A 23,739-nucleotide genomic window follows, 5' to 3' on the forward strand; every position below is an offset into this window, starting at 1 on the left:
CAATAAGAATACAGAAGATTTGAACAACACTATTAACCAATTTAACTGAACTAAGATTTATAGAACATTCTACCCAACAATTCAGCAGAATATAAAACACTGAAGAGAAATTAAAGACCTAAAAAAATAAAGAGATATTTGGGTTTATGTTTCTAAAGAGCCAGTGTTGTTAAAGATATCAATTCTCCACAAATTGATCTACAGATCAAATGTAATCCCAATCAAAGTCTCAGCAGGACTTTTTGGTACAAATTTGTAAGCTGATTCTAAAATTCATATGGCAATGGACCTAGATTGGACAAAACAACTTTGATAAAGAAGTCAGAGGACTACCACTACCTGATTTCCAGATTTATCATAAAGGTACAATCCTAAAGACAGTATGGTATTAGTATCAAGATAGAAAAACAGATTAATGGAACAGAATAGAGTCTAGCTATAAACCCACACACATATGGATACCTCATTATCGCCAAAGATATAAAGGCAAATAAGAAGAAAAGGACAGACTTTTCAAGGAATGGTGCTAGAAAAATTGGATATCCATATACAAGAAATGAACATCAATCCATATTTCACACCACAAAAAAACAATTCAAAATGGATCACAGACCTAAATGTAAACAGAAAACTATAAAAGTGCTCAAACAAAACATAGAAGGAAAACATTTGTGATTTGGGTTAGGCAAAGATTCTTAGATACAACACCAAAAGCATAATCCATAAAAGAACAAGACAATAAATTGGGCTTCATCAATATTAAGATATTAAGATACTTTACTCTGAAAAATACTGTTAAGAGAATGAAGTCAAGCCACACACTGGGAGAAAATATTTGCAAAGCATATATCTGATATTATATCTAGAATATTCAATAATAAGATAGCTAAGTAATAAGGACTCAAAAGCCAATAATAAAAAAAATCCCAATTTAAAAAACGGGTCAAAGATTTGAACAGATATGTTGCCAAAGAAGAATTACAAATGGAAAATTAAGCACATGAAAAGATGCAACACCATTAGACATAAAGGAAATGCAAATTACAACAACAATGAGATACCCTACATCTATTAGAAGGGCTAAAATAAAAAAGACTGACCATACCAAGTATTGGTGAGGTTACTGGAACTCTCATTTACTGCTGGTGGGAACTCTAATACACTGCTGGTACAGTAACCTTGAAACCAGTTTGGCAGTTTCATAAAAAGGTAAACACACACTTATACCATATGAACCAGCCATTCCAGGCCTAGCATTTACCCAAGATAACTAAAAGCTTGTATACAAAGACTTGTCAAAACAACTTTATTCATAAGAGCCAAAAATTGAAAACAAGTCAAATATCTATCCAAAGGTAAACAGATAAACTGTGGTAAAGCCGTACAATGCAATGCCATTCAGCAATAAAAAGGAATTAACTGCTGGAACACACTACAGCATTGATGAAGCTCAAAATAAATACTCTGAAAGAAACCAGGCCAGCAACAACAACAACAAAAAAAAAGATTACATAATGCATGATACCACTTACATAATTCTAGAAAATGGAAACTAATCTACAGTGACAGAAAACAGTTCATTTGGTTGCATGAAAAAAGTGGGGGAGCAGGAGGATTTACAAAGGAGAAAGGAGGAGAAAACTGGCTGGTGATGGATGTGTTCATTATTTTGAGTCTGTATATCATATCTTGATTGTGTAAAGGTTTCATAAGTTTATCTATGCCAAAACATATCAAATTGTATGCATATGTTGAGGTCAATTATATCTTAACAGAGCTGTTAAAAGATATTAAAAAAGAAAAAAGATATAGCAAATAACCATTAAGAAACAACAATAATGATCAAGTTAAGAGTTAGTCACTCCTTGTAACATGCCAGATAATGTTATAAGCACTCCACATGTATTATTTTAGTTAATTTTCACAACAAAATCCTATGAATAGACATTATTATCTTCATATTACAAAAGAAGAAACTGAGATATAAAGTGGATAGATAATTTGCCTAAAGAAATACAGTTACTGAATGAGGCAAGCTGCACACCCAGAGAGACTCTCTCCAGAGTGACTGGTTTCAGTTTTTTGGTTGCTAAATCAAATACCATACATGGGACAATGGGTTAGTTTAACAACAGGAATTTGTTGGTTCATGCTTTCAGAGGCTGGAAGGCTTGCTTCCTCCTAAGTCAGTATCTTCTGGTTGGCTGGCAATCTTTGGGGCTCCTCAATTTTTCTGCCATGTGGCAAGCACATGGTGGCACCTTTTTTCTGTTCTAAGTTTCGGTGACTTCCAGCTTCTGGCTGCTGCCATGGTGTCTCTCTCTGACTTTCACACTACTTATAAAAGACTCAAGTAATCCAAAAATCAAGCCTAACCTGATTCAGTGGGGCCATACCTTAACTGAGGTAACATCTTGAAGGGCTCTTGTTTACAATGGGTCCACACCTACCAGAATGCTGACCAAAACCAAGATGTCCAAACAATTCAATCCCCTACAAAACTACACTACCCATGACGATGGCTAGTCATCAGATATTCAATCATAAATATTACTTCTGAGATAATTGTGTTTAGTTTTATAAATGAGAAGGAAGCAATGTTACTTTTTTAATTCAGTTTTATTGAGATATAGCCACATACCATACAATCATCCACAGTGTACACGCAATTGTTCACAGTACCATCATATAACTGTGTATTCATCACCATAATCAACTTTTGAACATTTTTATTTCTTCAAAAATAAAAACAGAGAATAAAAATAAAAGTAAAAAAGAACAACTAAAACATCCCATTCCCCCTTCCTTTACATTTAATTTCTGTCCCCATTTTTCTACTTATCTGTCCATACACTGAATAAAGGGAGTGTAAGCCACAGGTTTTCACAATCACAGTCACACCGTGTAAGCTTCAAAGTTATACAATCATCTTTAAGAATCAAGGCTACTTGGTTGCGGTTTGACACTTTCAGGTATTTCCTTCCAGCTATTCCTATACAATAAAAACTAAAAAGGGATATTTGTATAGTGCATAAGAATACCCTCCAGAATGACCTCTCGATTCCATCTGAAATCTCTTGGCCACTGAAACTTTATTTTGTTTCATTTCACTTCTCCCTTTTGGTCAAGACAGCTTTCTTGTTTCATTTTTTGTGTGTTTTTTAAATATAGTGATTTTAAGACACTAGATTATCCATTTTGTGAGCAGCATGTTATTTTCTCATTGTCCATTTATAATCGACAGCCTTATTTGTGTTTTAATATTGTATATGCTTATTTTATATACCAAGTTAAATAAATGGCTTAAAAAACCCCTTGAAGCAGTGTAAAAGCTTTCTATAACATAGAAAGTAAACAAAAGCAGGTAAATTAGTTCTGCTCTGTAAATTAGGAATAGTGGTAGCTCATTTACCTTATCTTTTTTAAGTAAAACTGAATTCACTTTTAATAAAGCAGTAATTTTGGTGACTGCTTTTTTGAATCTCTAATGTGATTAACGTGAAAAACAGGATGTTAACTGTTCAGAGTTAACATCAACTTCAGTGTGTGCCCATGAGTATGTTATCTTACAACTTACATGTCCAGTCTTGATAAAAAGAAGTATCATTTGTGTAATAGAATTAACATCAACCTGAAGTTATAAGGAGAGACTTAAAAGTATTCAAAATTAAAATCACTGATTAATCACTTCTATAATTTGGACATAAAACAATAAAGCTAATTTAATGAAAGAAAACATGCAATTGAAGTACCTATAATATGGCTGTAATTTTAATTCTCCAATCTACTTTGTGTAACCACTCTGAGGTTACTTTCATTCTAGCTTCTCCAGGAACAGTAATTCACACATTCAACAATACTGACTGAGTGCCTACAATGGACCAAGCGCCATGGTCTTACACTCTGGGGAACAAGACAGACAGACAGTCTATACCTTCATGAAGCTTCAAAAACTTTTATAGTGTTATGTTTTACATTTGAATTCATGATCCATTTTGAGTTAATGCAAGTACAAATTGTGAGATTCAGGCTGTTTGGGGATTTCTGGTGTTTGGTTACTTTTATGCTTTTGCAAATGGATGTCCAATTCACCAATACCATTTATTGAAAAGACTATACTTGCTCCATTGAATTGATGACACACCTCTGTCAAATAACAAATGGCCTTATTTTGTGTGGGTCTTCTTCTGAACTCCAGTCTCTTCCTCTGGTCTATGTGTCTTCCCCTTCATTACTTTACAGAAAATCTTAAAATTGGGAACTGTGGTTCCTCCATCTTCATTCCACTTTTTCAAAAATGTGTTAACTATCCTAGTTCTTCACCTTTCCATATGAAATTTAGAATCATTTTTTATATATACTGCTGAGTTTTGATTGGAATTGCATCAAACCTGCAAATCAGCTTAGGGAGAAATGACATTTTAACTATGCTGATGCTTCCAATCTAGGAAAACAGTATGACCCTGCATTTAATTAGATTTTTGTTGATTTCTTTGATCAGTTTTTTATAGTTTTCAACATAGATCTGGTACATACTTTGTTTGATTTATAACTGACAAGCATTTCATTTTGGGGGAGCTACTGCAAAGTTTTATAATTTTCTGTTTCCAATTGTTAATTGCCACTATATAAAAATATGATAAATTTTTTTGTGTTTACTTTGTATTGTACAGTCTTGCTAAATTCACTTACTAGTTTTAGGAGGCCTTTTTTAAACATTCCATGGGATTTTCTACATAGACAATCTTGTCATCCACAAACAGGGACAGATTTGTTTCTTCCCTTCTATTCACTATGCCTTTAATTTTTTTCCTTACTAAGGAACTGGTTGGGAATTCTGGCATGATGCTAACAGGAGGGAAGATTGGTAAAAATCCTTGCTTTCCTGATCTTAAAAGGAAAACATTCAGCCTTTCACCATTAAGTATGATGTTATCTGTAAGTTTCTTACAAATATCCTTTATCAATCTGAGGAAGAACTGAGAGCTTTTGAGACTGTCTCCATTTATTTTCATAAGGGATACTGATCCATAGTTTTCTTGTACTTTATTAGTCTGGTTTTGGTGTCAGAGAAATCCTGGCCTCATTAATTACTTTGGAAATGTTCCCATCTCTTTTATTTTGTGAAAGAGAAAGTATAGAATTTGTGTTATTTCTTCTTTAAATGGCAGAATTCACCAGTGAAACCATTTGGGCATGGTGATTCTGTTCTTGAAAGGTTTTTAACTACTCATTCAATTTCTTCAATACTTATAGAACTATTAAGGATATCTATTTTTGATGAGTTTTGGTAGCCGGTGGTTTTCAGGAATGGTTGATTTCATTTAAGTTGTTGTAATCAAATGTTCAGTTTCACTAGCTATTAGAGAGATGCAAATTAAGACCACAACAAGATACCATCTCACACCAATTAGAATGGCTGCCATTAAACAAACAGGAAACTACAAATGTTGGAGAGGATGTGGAGAAACTGGAACTCTTATTCATTGTTGGTGGGACTGTATAATGGTTCAGCCACTCTGGAAGTCAGTCTGGCAGTTCCTTAGAAAACTAGATACAGAGTTACCCTTCAATCCAGCAACTGCACTTCTTGGTATATACCCGGAAGATCTGAAAGCAGTGACATGAACAGATATCTGCATGCCAATGTTCACAGCAGCATTATTCACAATTGCCAAGAGATGGAAACAACCCAAATGTCCTTCAACAGATGAGTGGATAAATAAAATGTGGTATATACACAATGGAATACTATGCAGCAGTAAGAAGGAACAATGTCGTGAAACATATGACAACTTGGATGAACCTTGAAGAGATAATGCTGAGCAAAATAAGCCAGACACAAAAAGAGGAATATTATATGCTACCACTAATGTGAAACATTGCTGGGGGAGAATGCATGGGGTGTTGGGCTTCCCCACCTCGATGGTTGCTGATGTGCTCACAGACATTGGGACTGGTGATATGATGGGCTGAGCCCTCAATCATGCGACTTGCCCTTGGGAAGACTGTTACTGCAAAGGAGAGGCTAGGCCTGCTTATAATTGTGCCTAAATGTCTCCTCCTGAATGCTTTTGTTGCTCAGATGTGGCCCTCTCTCTCTAGCTAACCCAACTTGGAAGATGAAATCACTTCCCTTCCCCCAATGTGGGATCTGACACCCAGGGGTGTAAATACCCCTGGCAATGTGGAATATGACTCCCGGGGAGGAATGCGGACCCGGCATCGTGGGATGGAGAACATCTTCTTGACCAAAAGGGGGATGTGAAACGAAATGAAATAAGTTTCAGTGGCTCAGAGATTCCAAAAGGAGCCAAGAGGTCACTCTGGTGGGCACTCTTACGTACAATATAGATAACCCTTTTTAGGTTCTAATGAATTGGAATAGCTAGCAGTAAATACCTGAAACTATCAAACTCCCACCCAGAACCCATGAATCTTGAAGACAATTATATAACAATGTAGCTTATGAGGGGTGACAATGTGATTGGGAAAGCCATGTGGATCACACTCCCCCTTTGTCCAGTGTGTGGATGGATGAGAAGAAAAATGGGGGCAAAAAAAAAAAAGCACCCAGTGATCTTTCTTACTTTAATAGTTCTTTTTCACTTTAATTTTTATTCTTATTACTTTTTTGTGTGTGGTAATGAAAATGCTCAAAAATTAATTTTGGTGATGGATGCACAACTATATGGTGGTACTGTGAATAACTGATTTTACGTTTTGTATGACTGTAAGGTATGTGAATATATCTCAATAAAATTGAATTAAAAAAAAGAAATCATGTGTATGAAGTTCTTCATAGTATTCCCTTATTAATTTTTTAATATCTACAGAATCTGTAGTGATATCCCACCTTTCTTTCACTCCTGACACTGGTAATATGTGTCTTCTTTCTCTGTTTTTTTTTTTTTTCTCAGCTTTATTAGAGGCATATAGTTTATTTATTTTTTCAAAGAACCAAATTTTTATGCCACTGATTTTCTCTAATTTTCTGTTTTCAATTTACTGATTTCTGTTCTTGCCTTTCCTACTTCTTTTTTTCTGCTTCTGTAGGTTTATGTCTTCCACCAAATTTGAGAAGTTTTCAGGCACTATTTCTTACTTTTTTTTTCCCCCTCCATCACACTTCTTCATCACATATTCTGGGACTCCTGTGGCACAAATGTTAAATCTTTTAGTATCGTTCCCATAGGTCCATGAGGCCCTGTTCATTTAGTTAATAAGCTTTTTTTTCTCTGTGTTATTCAGACTAAACAATTTCTATTGATCTATGTTAAAGTTCTCTATGAGGCTAGCATTACCCTAATACAAAAACTGTACAAAGACATTACTAGGAGGTAAAATTACAGGCCATTACCAGCACAATATTAACATACAGAATCTAACAATGTATGAAAAGAATTACACACCATGACCAAGAGGCATTTATTCCAGGTACTCAAGGTGGGTTCACCATTCAAAAATCAATTAATATAATTCATCATATCACCAGGGTGAAGAATAAAAATCATACAATTATATCAATAAATGCAGAAAAAGCATTTGACAAAATCCACACCCATTCATGATAAAAACTCACAGCAAACTAGCAATGGAGAGGAATTTGATAAAGAACATCTATAAAAAGATGTACAGCTAGCATCATATTTAATGATGAGAAACTAGACACTTTTCCCATAAGATGAGAAACAAGACAAAGATGTCACCTCTCACCTCTCCTATTCAACATCATATTGGACAACTTAGCTAATGCAATTACACAAGAAAAGGAAACACAAGGTATACAGATTGGAAAGGGAGAAATAAAACTGTCTTTGCTTGCAAATAACATGGCTCTCTATGTAGGAAATCCCAAAGAATCACCAAAACAACTGGAACCAATAAGAGATTATACTACAGTTGCAGGATGGAAGTTTAATATACCAAAGTCAATTACTTTACTACATACTAACAATGAACAATCAGAATTTGGAATTAAAAACACACACCACCTCCATTAGCACCCAAAAATATAAGAAACACTTAGGTATAAATATAAGAAAATATATACAAAAGCCATATGAGGAAAACTACTAAAACTCTGATGAGAGAAATCAAATAGGATACAAATAAATGGAGAGACAATCCATGTTTATGGATAGGAAGACTTAATATTAAGATATCAATTCTTCCCAACTTGATTTACAGATTCCATGTAATTCCAATCAAAATCACAGCAAGTAATGTGCTTATTAACAAAATGATTCTAAAGTTTATGTGGAAAAGCAAACATCCCAGAATAGCCAACATAATACTGAAGAACAAAGACGGAGGACAGACACTACCATCCTTCAAAACTTACTACACCATTACCAGTTGAGATCTTCTCCTAACAGTCCCAGCAGGGCAGATAGGCCCTGGCTCCCAGGTCTGCCTCTTGTCAGCTGGGTCCATGCTCACACAATCTGCCAAATTTCTAAAGACCCTCTTCCCCTTGCCTCATCACCTCACGTACTTCTTCTATGTGTATTTCTTTTTTGTTTTTATGGTTTTTTGGAACAATTTAAACTTCCAGTTGTTTATTTATTTTCACAAAAAAAATAAAATTGCAGTTGCAAAAAAAAACAAAACACAAACTTACTATAAAGTCACAGTGAGCAAAAGCACAGAAACAGACCCAAATAAATGTAGTCAACTGATCTTTGATGAAGCAAAGGCAGTTCAATGAGAAAAAGGATAGTCTTTTCAACAAATGGTGCTTGAACAATTGGAAATCTACATGCAAAAGAATGGACCTTCATAAAGACCTTACATATTTCACAAAAATTAATTATGTTCCTAAAATGGAACACAGACCTAAATATAAAATGCAATACTATACAATTTCTAGAAGGTAACACAGGAGAAAACCTACTTGATCTTACTTTTGATGATGACTTCTTAGGATACAGTCCCAAAAGGACAATCCATGAAAGAAAAAAATGATACACTGGATTTCATTTGAGATTCAAAACTTCTGCTCCATGAAAGAAACTGTTATGGGAATAACGAGACAAGCCACTAACTGCAGTAAACTATTTACAAACCATATATGCACTAAAGGACTTGTATCCAAAACATAAAAAAAACTCTATAACTCAACAATAAAGAAAACAAACAACCCAAGCACAAAATGGTCAGAAGATCTGAACAGACCTAACACCAAAAAGATGTACCTACCACAAATAAATATATAACAAAATGCTCATCATCATATGTCATTAATGAACTGCAAATTAAAACAATGGGAGTGACACATTGGAAAATGGTGGAGTAGGATGTTTCATGGGTCTCCACCAACCAACCATTAAATTGGACAAAAATGATCAGAATCAACTATTTTGGATCTCTCAAGCCTAAGTGGACACTATCAAAAAACAGGGGCATTCTTGATAGAGTGTCTGCTAAAAATTAGGAAGGAGACCTATTCCACAGAGCTGATGCAGCTGTGGATATAGTGACCCGTGTTACTGGAGCAGCTGGCTGATGCCATGTTGGGCGGGAAGGATGTTGCCCTCCAAAAACTTGGGGCTGTACATTTTGATCAGTCTGGCAATTCTCTGAGGGGCGGTGTACAGGCTTGCCTTTGTTGGGTCCCTGTAGGATCCAGCAGCTACCCAGGTGATGGTCAGAAGATTTAAATAGACAGATACCAACATCACCCCTTTTTTAGAACCCGACATTTATGGAAATCTCTATAAGGTCACTGGCTGATCACAAAGATAATGGAACAGAAATTTGAGAGAGCAAATGAACAAGGAATACAAACTTTGCAAAAATATTCTGGAAAAATCATTAAGAAAAGAGATGACTATAGCTTTCAACAAGCAAATATCAACAATTCCTAAGAAGGGAGAGAATCTGAATGCCAGAGCTACTGTATTAGAAAACTCAAAATGTGCAGTACTCAACAAAATTATAAAGCATACAAAGAAACAGGAAAGTATAACTCATTCACAGAAACAAAAGAATTAGACCTAAACAACTCTGAGGCAGTCCACACACTGGAATTACTAGGAAAAGACATTAAGTCAACTCTCTTAAATATGCTCAACAAACAAAAGGAAACCACAGATAAAGAATGAACGGAAATCAGCAGAACAACACATGAACAAATAGGGAATGTCAATAAAGGAAATTATAAAAAGGTGCCAAGTACAAATTCTGGATTTCAAAAGTACAATAGCTGAAATGAAAAATTCGTAAGATTCAACAGCAGATTTAGCAGCCAGAGAAAGAATCAGCAAACTAAAATATATGACAATCGAAAGTATCCAGCCCGAGGAGCAGAAAGAGAAAAGAATGAAGAAGAGTGAACAAAGCCTGACAGACATCTGGGACACCATCTAGCATTACGATATACACAACACGAAAGAGGCAAAAAATAACACTAAAGAAATAACATCCAAAAATTTCCAAAACTGATGAAAGACATGAATATATACATCCATTTCAATGAACTCCAAGTAGGATAAAGTCAGAGCCCCGCCCCCAACCCATTATAATCAAACTGTCAAAACACAAAAACTGAGAGAATCTTGAAACAAGCAACTCGTCACATATTAGGGATCCTCAATAAAATTAACAGTAGATTTCTCAGTAGAAACCATAGAAGCCAAGAGTCAGAGGGATAACATATTTAAAGCATTGAAAGAAAAAAAAATCACCCAAAAATTTTATATCTGACAAACCTCTTCAAGAATGCAGGATAAAATAAGAAATTTCCAGATAACAAAAGCTGAAGGAGTTAGTTACTAGACCTGCCATATAAGAAACACTAAAGGGATTCCTTAAGGCTGAAAGGAACTGATTCTAGAGTAACTCAAAGACACATGAAAACGTAAACAAAACTGGTAAAAGTAGCTACATAGCTATATAGATACATAAACCACAATTACTATACTTTAGCTTTGGAAATTATTTTTCCCTATTTAAAAGGTAATATATAAAACAATAATTATAAATCTACGTTAACAGACACACAATGTACAAAAATGTAATCTGTGACAATATACAGGGGAAGGGATGGAGATGATTAAGGGCAGAATGTCTGTATACTACTAAAACCAAGCTGGTGTTATTCAAATCATGCTGTTATAAACTACCACATTACACAATTTATTATTTGCTATGTTCACTGTTTCCCTGTGCTAGAATGTACACTGCATGAGGATTGTGATCTTTTCTTGTTCTTTTGCTACTGTATCCCCAGTGTCTATACCACTGAATGGGTCAATAAATATTTGCTGAATTAAGTAAACAAATGTGGCCAGAACACAGTGCATGAGAAGGGAGCAGCAGAAGATGTGGTTAGAGAATTAGCCAGGGATCCACCCTGTAGGGCTTATAAACTAAGATCTATTGATTCTTCCTTCATGACAGCTGACAGAATCCAAACACTTTTCTCTAAACTCACAATTCCTGGTTTTAAACTGACTTATTCCTAGTCTATTCCAACAACTTGAAATAACAATAGAGCAGTTATGATACTTGCACAGATATTTAATCTATCATATTTTAGATGTTCAATTCCTAAAGAGTATTGTTGCTTCCTCCACAGCAACATATATCTGCTTCCTCCACAGCAACTAACAAAATTACCTGCACACAGTGGGAAGTCAAAAAATATTTCCTTAACAAATGTGTAAATTTCAATGTGTAAATAAATGAGACTTTTCAGTGTGTGCATGAATGTACGTGAGTCTATGTTAACAAGTATACTAGGTTTCAGAGCACTGAATGAGTGTTAGCCTTTAAGGAATCACCTTCAGAAGCACTACACTAAATCCAACAATGCTGCCCATTGTCCATGACATTTGTAAAATGTTTGACATTATCTAAGCCTCTTAAGAAAATCAGACTTATTTTTGTTGTCATACTTTTCTTCTTCCTGAAATAGTATGACCTGATTAATCAGATTTGGCACAGAAAGCTCTTTTGCTATTTATGAAAATCAAATTCACCCTCACAGGATAAAGATGAGTCACCAGTGAGGATATTCAAAAAAAATAAGCTCAGATTCTGATGCAAATTCTAAGAGGATTTCAAAAAAGGTTATGAGCAAAGCTTTCCAAAATGACTACTGTGTTCAGGGCAACACATACTCACAGGAATTAAAAGATCAGCCATTACTTCATAGACACACCTTAAAATACAGTTCCTGGAGAACACGCCAAGAGACTGCCCTTATTGCTAAACATACCCTGCTCCCTCAGCCTCGTGAGAAGAACACTGAGAAACTGGGGACACTTCTGGTTCCTAAAACTAGAGTGCTCTAATTACTTTCTTCTTTTTTTTTAATTTGGGAAATGCTCAAGGCCATTACTAAAGATTCTTTTCATGAAAAAGTTCTAAGAAGAGAAGGCTAAGAGTGTAACCACAGTTAGTCGCTGCCTTAACCAAGTGATCAAAGATATCATCACCAAAAACGGGACAACCTAACATTAAGTGTCACTTAACATAATGCAAAAAGAAACGCGACGCATATTTAATATTCTTGGCAAAGTGTTTTAGCCTAAACCGAAACATGAGGAAATACTTGGACAAATCCAGAATACACAAACCTCAGTAAGATAATCTGCAGGCACGCCTCAAAATACTTCTGCTACAAAAAAGCAGAAAGAGATGGGGAACTCCTCTACATTAAAAAAATAAATAAATAAAAAATAAACCACATGGACATAACTAAATGCAATGTGTGACACTTAATTGGATCCTGGATTGGAAAAGCAAAACAGAAAAAAACAGCTACCAACAACATTTTGAAATAATTGGGAAAACAGAATACAGGCTGTACATTAGATATTACTAAATTAAAGTTGATACCCTTACGTGTGATAACAGCATTTAAGTGACTGCCCTTAATCTTAGGAAATGCATGCTAAAATATTTAAAGGTCAGATGTTATCACAATGTAACTTACTTGGAAATGGTTCAGCAGGAAAAAGTGTATGTGCCTATAAAACAGAGGGAGTGGGGGAGTAGGAGAGAAGGAATGGGGGAGAAACAGATCTTGGTGATGGATATAAAGATGTTCATTTTTACTGTCACTCAACTTTCCTTAATCTTGAATATTTCCAAAAAAAAAAAAGAGAGAAAAAATTGAGGCAAGGTGGGGGATAAAAGAGAATCCTTACAGCCAAGGAAATACTGGGCATCTTGATCACAGTGGTATATACCCAGGCAACAAGTTTTAACAGTGATCTTGGCTATAATATACCCCAAATCTTCCAGCATAGGAGGCAAGAACAAAGGCCAAGAATTAGGGAGTCTGCAATTATTTCTGTGTAAATTTTTTGTATTTTATAATATTGGTCTGTAATCAAATACACATATTACCAATAAAACTATTGGTTTAAGTAAATCCCATTCCATCTTTTAATTAATGGTATAATTACTATTTTAGGAAATACAAATTTGTTTTTAATATGTTTCTGCATTCCTTCACACCTTCCTTTACATTAAACTATATACTTTTAATATTCATTTGATACCAGTCAATATACTTCCTAATAAAAACTAAAATTGAGAATTCTAATTTAAAAATTGCATTGTTAACAGTAGTCCATTAACACTCATGTTCATTAGGAATATTACTTTCTCTTAAGAACAGTTATTTTATAATTTAACTTATGTTATTTTAATAAAATTTTATAAAACATACCTTAAAAATAATCATATTAATCCTTTTTAGGTTTTAATGCATCGGCATAGCTAGAAGTAAATACCTGAAACTATCAAACTGCAACCCAGTAGCCTTGACCCTTCAAGACGATTCTATAGAAATGTGGCCTACAAGGGGTGACAGTGCAATTGTGAAAGCCTTGTGGATCACACTTCCTTTATTCAGAGTATGGATGGATGAGTAGAAAAATTGGGCAAAAAACTAAATGAAAAATAGGGTAGGGGGATGATTTGAGTGTTCTTTTTCACTTTTATTTTTCTATTCTTATTTTCACTTTTTCTGGTGCAAGGAAAATGTTCAAAAAACAGACTGGGGTGAAGAATGCACAAACTATATGATGGTACTGTGAACAACTAGTTGTACACTTTGGATGACTGTATGGTATGTGACTATATCTCGATAAAACTGAATTTAAAAAAATAATCATATTACTATTCAGGCTCAAGTAAAGAAAACTTAAAAGAAAACCAAATGTAGTATTTGATCATTTGTTTCTCATTACATTACTATCACAAAAGGGCCAAAGTTACAATGATATGACAACCAGTAGCACGAGGCTAACTCTTTCGCCTGTATCAAGTATATAGTAAATCCAAATAAGGAGGCACAGCTTCATTTGGATAAACTTTCAAACCCTGCCCAGTAGAGAACTATGTACCTGTAACAACTCAGAGGATCATTATTTGCCAGACTTGTAGCACACACTCCTTCTAGAATGGATGCCATTCACATAGTGTACCCTGAAATATTTACTTAATCCATAGTATTAAAGGGGGGGAGGCATTTATTTTATCCACAATTTTCTCCCACATCTGAATTTTCCCCAATTATTTTCTATCTATTTTTGGCTGTCAGCAGCAGCTCTTGGTTAAAACAGGCTGAGGCCTTTTAGAAGATGTGCTGAGGGGACAGTCTGCAGGGCCACACCTTCCAAGGGGACTTTGGCCCTGGCTGCTCATATGAGCATCTGTAATAGGGAGCAAGACAAGCTGCCGCTTTTAGACAAAAAAAAATCCACCAAGAAGGCAGGCAAGAAGTTAAGTGAAGTATACTGTTTCAGTGATAGAAAGATCTACTCTTTATAACAAAAATATTTATAGTCAAAAGGAGGAGACGCAACGATCTCTCTAGGAATGCCAAAATCCACGAATTTAAAAACAGCTTAAAATTTCTGAAGATACAGTCTTTATATACAAAGATTATCTATGAGAAAGGGAAAAGGAAGGGGAGAAGAGATGGTAAAAGAGCCTTCTTCTGTGAATAGAGCAAAAGATTATTTTTCTACTTAATTTCAGAAAGAGCTCTTTTAGATAACACATTTTAAAGCCTTATTTAAAACAAACTGTAATGTTGTTTTTTAAAAATTGGGCTTTAACTAGGGTACTTTAATAACCATAATACTAATATAAACGTTGAACAAAAAATTCTATGTGCATCTCTTTTTATCTAAATGTGAATAGGTGGCCTTATGTAGAATCAAATTCACTTTTAATAAAAAATCCAGTGTCATTTAACTACACACGCTATGAGCTATGAACACGAGAACTTCATGATATTAAAGAACAGAAATATATTCCAATGGATTCATTTTATAAAAAAGGAAGAAAAAGAAAGAAAACCACCTTTATAAATGGATGGTAAAATGGTAACGCCTTAACAAATAAATTTAGCTAATAAAAACTTAAAAGACAAATTACATTCATGGAAACATGTAGTCCAAATTCAATCAAATTTACAAAATGTAGGATATATTAATGGATCCACTATTGAGAAGGGCCATGAAGAACTTAAGTATATTTGGAAGAAAATGCTCATTTCTAGTCCTCAAATGACACAGTAAGCCACATGAGAGAAGATGGAAGAAGCTCAAACCATGGCCCTCATTTCTACGTATAATCAATTAACCTTTTTGAATCTAATCACACCAACCATTACTCTCCTACAACCATTCCACCTTACAATGGTTTCAATACAAAACAATTTATATTCAAGAATATTAAATATTCAAATTTCCAGGCTCATCCTTCTACTCATAACTTCTGCCACCAACTAACTCCTTGTCAAAAAAAAAATAATAAAAATTGCTTAAATATCATTAAAAGCCACCATCTTTTTAGGACTACTTTATTCAAGCTACATAAAAGTTATACCCTAATTTAACAAATAAATGCTTACTTCTTAAAAGATTCTCAGAAACATGTCATCTTTTTTTCTAAATCGTGTTTTGTTTCACACATTGGTTATCCGATAATTCTTTTCAATTGGATTCATTTTCTTATAAAGCTATCCTCTAGTGTTTCAATTAGTCACTTGTGAAAAAGTAAGGCATGGTAGAAGAGGTAAATATTAAATGCTTTTAACCTACAAAAAGAATATTTTCATGGATTATTGAAGCAGAAAATCTAATGATCTGGGTAGTCCTCAATTTCACTATAACTTACATTTTAATTTCTACCTATATACCCTAATTAGGATAAATACCTTTATAATGATAGGGTGAAACACACAATTTTAACATATTCATATGCAATCACATCTGAAATGTTCAAAATTATCTTTAATTTTTATAGTTACTAATATTTCATTCAGACCCTAGTCAGTAAATTACCATTTATGCTACATAAACATTACCATGGAAGGCTATTCTAATGTGCCCTGTCTTATTTTTTGAAAGAAAAACTTTAAAAAGGGGGAATATCTACATATTCTCTGAGTCAAGCAAAATTACTAAAAATTCAGACTGATTGGCTGCAAAAAGAATTCATTATAAATGCTGAGAAAAGTACTTTCTTAAATGATTCTTCCATCAGAAGACATTCTTTTTTGTACTAAGAGAAGAAACAATACCGCTTCAACTCCCAATTCAGGCTCCTGGCTAACCACAAGCTGTGTCCTGCCGCAAAGGAACACAAGAAAGGCAGCTCTAAGCTGGGAACCCCTCACTCCCCCTCTGCTCGGGGTCTGATGGTGTGCAAGCAGCTGTGCGAGGAGCTTGACACGAGGGCGCCCACATTTATGCACTGACATAAAAGTATCAAAATATTTGTGATCCTTTAACCAAACAGATCCAAATGTGATAAAAATGTGCAACTACAATTATGGAAAAATTAAGAAACAATGCAGAAAAGCATAGGGGGACAGCACAAAAGAAAGAGCAACAGTCAGAGTACCCACTGTCATCACCATCTACACATAAGCTACAAGAGAACATCTTTTGAATAAGGACTTTGCTAGTGGGGCAACATATAGCACTAATCTCATTACCCCACATAATGTATTTTGGTAGCAGCCTTTTCAGCTGACACCTTTTTGCTTTATGCCTTGTTCTGAGAAACAAATTAGGGGTATTAACTGAGAGATGGATGTTAACAAGGCATACCTGCACCAGGAATAATTGCCAGCTTTGTTTCAACAAGACCCATTTTTGCAGAGGAAGCTGAAAAAGAAAGGAAAAGAACTGAGTAACAGACATAACATCAAGTTCAAATGCAAGATAGATTAAAAAGTGTTTATTAATTATTGTTACAATTTTTTAAAAAAAAATTGCCTCAAAAGGCATTTAGCTATAGAAATAAGGAAACATTCTAAATGACATGTATTAAGAGACACATTTTCTCTTAAAAATTGCTTGGCAGTGAAGTGAATTTTGACACAGAAAGATCAGAGCAGTAACTACATTATTAGACTTGCTAGTGCCAAGCCACGTTTGAAGGCTTAGACCCCGTTTGTGTTCCGAGTCTGGAGGGAACTGTTTCTGAAGAGCATGAATACTTTAACTGCCTGAATAGTTCCCGCAGTTCAAATAGCTTAAAATATCATTATCAGATATGGCCACTTTTCAAGACCAAGCCTCTAGTTACTTTCTGACAAATGGTTTTACTGTTTCAACAGCTGGAGAGGATTCCTCTTTTCATGTTTGTCTTCACGGTTACTTTAAAACAACTTAATTATTTCTTTATATGCATATCCAAATGCACTTGGACTACTTCCCATATCCTAAGTCCCAGAATTTATATTCTTTCAGAAACAGATTACTTATATATTCCATTTCCAACTAAAACCCGGTGACTCCAGAGAAGAAAATAGGGACCTAAAATAAAGTGGAAAGGGGGAAACGGACACATGGATCACAAATTCACATCTCAAGAAACAGACCATAAACATTATTAAAAACATGTGATTATGTTGTCTCTGCTTCTTAATAGGCAGCTACATCAGAAATGATAGAGGGAACCTTTATTTACTGCCTGCTTTGCCCAGATCTCGGCCCTGGAATTCCTCTTTATGTCATACATGATGACAGATTGAGGACGCAAACAGTGCCAGGAATATACAGAATACAGTGTTCAAAACAAAACCAGCGGCATCAGCATACAGCACTCAGGCAGGGTAATGGGTATGTGGGCTGCAATGCCAAGCTGCCTGGATTCAAATCCAGCTCAGCCACTAGGCACATTACCTACCCTCTCTCTGCTCCCTCTTATACAGTAATGTACCTATCTCCTAGGGTTGTTAGCAAGGTCAAGTGAGTTAATGCACACCAAGTACTTAGAAGAGTGTGGTGCACCTCATCAATACTCCATAAATGGTTAGCACTAATTGTTTTCATTATTATTTTCATAATCACCTCATATAATCCTCAAAAATCCAAATAAGAAGAAAGTGCATGTCAAAAAGACTATATTATTATTACTGTAGCTAACAATAATTAAATGCTTGTGCTAGGCAAATGTCAAAGAGTAACTCATTTAATCTTACCAATAGCAACGATCATTTCCCTATTTTAGAGAAGAGGAAACCAATCTAAAAAGGACAGGACCTAAGATTCAAATTCAGTTTTGTTTGACCCCAATCCTGTTCTCTTTTCCTACTGCTAATACTGAACTGAAAATTACCAGGAATTTTAAATACGCCATTAAGCCCGAGAGACGACTTTTTCTAAATATTCTACTCACCAACAGGAAACAGAATAACTACTTGGAATTACCTGGAATAAAAACAAATCTCATTTTTCAAAAATCATGTTTTTGCTAGGATTAAGTCTCACCTGCCACTCTTACATCACAGGCTAAAGCCAGCTCAAGACCACCACCTAACGCGAGTCCATCTATTGCTGCAATAGTTGGCACTGGAAGATTAGCTGAAATACAAAGAAGAATTTTATATTTCTTCAACCAGAGCATTATCTTACAATGTAATTCCTTTTAGATTTTTTTCCTGTGAATATATTTTTAAATGGGACAGCAAATAATAATTTTGTATACCTTTGCCTTTAACAAAATATAAGCATTTCCTCCATCCTTATTCAAGAACATCATTTAATGCTTGCAGTGTTCCATCACATGAATGTACAATATCCTTAAACCTTTATTTCTGAATCACTTTCAAAAATAGTTTTTTGTTGAATTAACAGAACCATACAGTCCCTATGACTTCTTAATCTTAGAGCCCTAAGTCTTTTATGAGAGGTTTGGTTCACACAAATTTCAAGTTGAAATGAGAGTAGGCAGATAATTGCAAAATTCATGATGGTTTATGGGCTACCTCAGTGCTAACAATGATAGACTTTCATTCTAAGAAGTAATAACTATCAAACGTGAAAGAAGCAGTACAAGTGGTTGCTCTGGCATAGTCCCACTAATTCTATTAATTTAGCAAGAAGTACTATAAAAATACCTAGAATAAGGTCAGGTTCTACAAAATGCCACACTTCTAAATGCCAAATGGAAGCAGCTCTGAGCAGGAACACAAAAATGTAACTGGGAAGGGGTTAGCAAGAACTCAAAACTAGACTTTCTTGACACCAGAAACGAAGTATTATTTTATGAGACTTCTATGAATTACAATATACAGATTTCATTTTCATAACTGGTTCAAGATGTGATTGACTACATTAAGGAGTTATTTTGTGAAGCAAACCCTTCCTATTAATTTTATTTTTTACTATGAGAATGTGAAGCTAGACTGGCCAACCTTAAAACCTAATGGAATGTGCATATTAGAAAGACACCACCACCAAAATCTCACTCTTCCACAAGCAGCCTGATTTGTGAATGCCCCCAGTCAGAAGTTTATTTCTAGACCCCTTTTAAAATATACAACTTTACTGAAGTACACTAAGTCTTACTCATTCAAACATAGAGGCATCTGTCATATCTATTCTGAGACTGAAGTCTGAAAAGGCTGAGATGGAGCATGTCTAAGCAGCTAGCCACCTGAGGGAAGGAAAAAAAAAAAAACAAAAAAAAAAAACCTGCCAAAGGAAGAGAGATGGCATACAAGGATGGGGCTTTCACATGATAGCATTTACTATTCATGTGTGTCTGAATATTTGCGGGCAGATGAAAGGCTTGAAAAGAGGACAAATTCAAATTTATATATATATTCATATATATATTTAAATCACACTTCATGGAAAAAATGAGCAGATAGGTCAGTATTCACAGGTCAGGAAATGAGTTTAAAGTACAAATAATATCTAGTTAACTTTATCTAGGAGATAAAAAGAAAGAAAAGAAAAGTCAAAGAATTACATTAGCAAATTAATCTGCTTTCCCTTCTACTTTGGATTCTCTCTCAGACTTGTTCCTTTCTCATTGTGAGCTCTACCCAGAAGGTCTTGTCCCATCCACAATTTTATCAGCTCTAATACCAATGATTTTTTTTAACAGTTACAGCATTTATTTCCAAAGCATATATTTAATTATCTTACTAATAAATATGGACAAAATTAACACCAATGATTTTAATCACTATCTTAAACACAAACTGCTTCCTGTATCTCCACAGCTACCTGGTTGCTGGACATCTCCACTTAAAGGCCTTCTGTCTAAAACAACTCTCTCTCAATCCTTCTTCCAAATTCTATTGCACAATTAGTAGCACCTCCATCCACCAAGTCACCCAAAAAAGAAACCGAGGAATCAACTCTTGTATCCTCTTTTCCAATTCCCTTATACTGAACAATTAAAATTTTAAAAGGCCTGTCTAATACCTCACAAATGTGCCACCTTCCCAGCTATTATACAGCCAGTACTCTGGGTCCCCTCAGTATCAACAGCAAGAAGTCCCTAATTTTATCTCCTTCACCTGCAACTTGCCTCCCTCCAATCCATCTTCCACATATCCTGTAAGGTAATCATTCCAAAATGGAAACATAGTAATGCTATTTCCGTTTTTAAAATTATCCATCTAACATCAGCAAGAAGGCAGAGTAGGCACCATCAAGCTCCCATTCCCTCACAGCAACATGGAAAAACAGTCAGAAACTGTCAGAACCAACTATGCCAGAAGCTACTTTATCAGAACCCTGAAAAATAGTCAAAGGTTTATAGCAACCAAGTGAACACAGAATCTAAAAAATGAAAGAGGAACCCCTATCTCACATCTCAGAAAAAAATTAACTCAAAATGGATCAAAGACCTAAATATAAGAGTCAGGATCATAAACATCCCAGAAGAAAATATAGGGAAGAAGCTTCAAGATCTTGTGGTAGGCAGTGGTTTTTCAGACTTGACACCCAAAGCACAACCAACAAAAGAAAAAATAAAGGGAAATTCCTCAAATTGAGTACTTTTGTGCTTCAGAGGATTTTGTTAAGAAGGTGAAAAGGCAGCCTACTCAATGGGAGAAAATATTTGGAAACCACATATTCAGTAAGATAAGAACCACATATATTCTTTATATAAGAATATATAAAGAAATCCTACAACTAAACAACTCAACAACTCAACAATAAAAAGACAAACAACCCAATTAAGAAATGGGCAAGAGATTGGAATAGACATTTTTCCGAAGAGGAAATACAAATGGCTAAAAAGCACGTGAAACGATGCTCAACATCACTAGCTACCAAAGAAATACAAATCAAAAGCACAAGATATCATTTCACACCTACTAGAATGGCCACTATTAAACAATCATAAAACTACAAGTGCTGGAGAGGATGTTGAAAAATAGTAACTTATTCACTGCTGGTGGGGATGTAGAATGGTATAGCAACTGTGGAAGACAGTTTGGCAGTTCCTCAAGAAGCTAAGTATAAAATTGCCATATGATCCAGCAATCCCACTACTAGGTATATACCCAGAAGAACTGAAAGCAGGGATGCACAGACATTTGCACACCAATGTTCATAGCAGCATTATTCACAAGTGCCAAAAGATGTGGCAACTGCCCATCAACCAATGAATGGAAACAAAACGTGATATATACATATGATGATGGAATATTATTCAGCTATAAGAAGAAATGGAGTCCTGATGCATGCAACAACACAGGTGACCCTTGAGCACATTATGTTGAGTGAAACAGGACAGATACAAAAGGACAAATATTGTATGAACTCACTAGTATGAACTAATTATGATAAGCAGATTCATGGAGTTAATACAGAATATAGGTTACCAGGAAATAGAATGAGTGTAGAGAATGAGGAGCTGATGCTTAACTTGTGCAGAATTTTTAATGAGGTAAATGTTTGGAAATGGACAGAGGTGATGATAGCACACTGTCATGAGTGTAACTAACAGCACTGAGTTGTGTGTGTGTGATTGTGGCTGAAAGGGAATGTTTTGGGTTGTGTATGTCACTAGAAGGAAAGCTAGAGGATAAAACATGAGACTGTATAACAGAGTGAAACCCTGCTGTGGACAATGACTGTTCTTCTATGAACTAGAACACACGTATGTCACTGTTAAAAGGTGTTAATTAACAGGGTGGTATGTGGGAAAAAATACACCTAATGCAAACTATGGATTATAGTTAACAGTAACATTTTAATATTCTTTCATCATCTGTAACAAAGGTACCACACTAATGCTTAGTGTCAATAATGGAAGGGAGTATGCGTTTTTTCATTTGGGAGCAATGAAAATGTTTTAAAATTGATTGTGGTGATAAACGCCCAACTCTATACTTATACTGAGAGTCTTTAACTGTATATTTTGGGTGAATTGTATGGTGTGTGAATAAAACTGCTTTTAAAATAAAAAAAAATAAATAAACCACTTGCTGAACATTAACTAAAGGAACAGAGACTACAGTGACCAAACACAATAAGGAATACAGTCTTGGCAAAAATAGTGTGGAAAAAACTCACTAAATAAATGGATTATGACAGCCTTCAACAATTGAAAACACCTGCAAACCCTGGGGAAAGTGGAGAATTTGATTTCCACAGTTACTATATAATACTATTCAAGTGTACAGATTTAAAAAAAAACAAAAAACAAATCACAAGTCATACAAAGAAATGGAAAAGGATGGTCCATTTAAAGGAATAAAATTAAGTAAAAGAAACTGTCCCGGAGGAAGCTCAGACATTGGACTTACTAGATGATTTTGAACAACCATCTTAAATGTGCTCTTAGTGCTAAGGGAAAACATGGACAAAGAATTAAAGGAAATCAGGAGAATGATGTATGAACAAATAGGGAACAAACAGAAATTATAAAAAGAAACCAAGTTAAATGTCTGGAGATAAAAAGTACAATAGATGAAATGAAAAATACATGAGAAAGGTCTGACAGCAGATTTGAGCAAGCAGAAAAAATCGTGAACTAGAAGATAGCACAATTAAAATTATCCAGTCTGAGAATCAGAAAGAAAAAAGAAATGAAGAAAACTGAGCAGCCTGAGAGAACCATGAGACACAATCAAGCATACCAACACATTAATGTAACACATCCCACTAATAGAATGACAGGGGAAAAACACATGATCATTTCAATTGATGCAGAAAAAAACTGGCAAAATCCAACATATGCTAGTTATAAATATACTCAGAAAACTAAGAAGAAAACATTCTCAACGTGATAAAGGGCATGTATGAGAAATGCACAGCTAACATCATACTAAACGGTGAAAGCTTTCCCCCTGGGATCATGAACAAGACAAGGATGAATGCTTTCACCACTGCTATTCAACACTGTGCTGGAAGTTCTAGCAGGGCAATCAGACAAGAAAAGAAATAAAAATCATCCAAATTGAAAAGAAACAAAACTTCTCTATCCATAGATTACATGATCCTATAT

At 34.9% G+C, this 23,739-nt stretch overlaps 1 protein-coding gene across 3 annotated transcripts in view; it reads right to left on the reverse strand.

The window, feature by feature from the left end:
* AUH (AU RNA binding methylglutaconyl-CoA hydratase) overlaps window positions 1-23,739 on the reverse strand; it is a 178,456-nt gene that overhangs the window by 71,733 nt on the left and 82,984 nt on the right. For 2 of the 3 annotated variants that reach the window (XM_037798437.1, XM_037798435.1), the window contains 2 exons: window positions 18,753-18,845; window positions 17,085-17,141 (listed from right to left, as the gene is read on the reverse strand). The exons of the other annotated variant lie outside the window; for it this stretch is intronic. In XM_037798437.1, the coding sequence (XP_037654365.1) occupies window positions 17,085-17,141; window positions 18,753-18,845 (150 nt within the window). The remainder of the gene's footprint in view (window positions 1-17,084; window positions 17,142-18,752; window positions 18,846-23,739) is intronic. 3 annotated transcript variants of the gene reach the window in all.

This window comes from Choloepus didactylus, chromosome 10, assembly GCF_015220235.1.
Source record: "Choloepus didactylus isolate mChoDid1 chromosome 10, mChoDid1.pri, whole genome shotgun sequence".
NCBI lineage: Eukaryota > Metazoa > Chordata > Mammalia > Pilosa > Megalonychidae > Choloepus > Choloepus didactylus.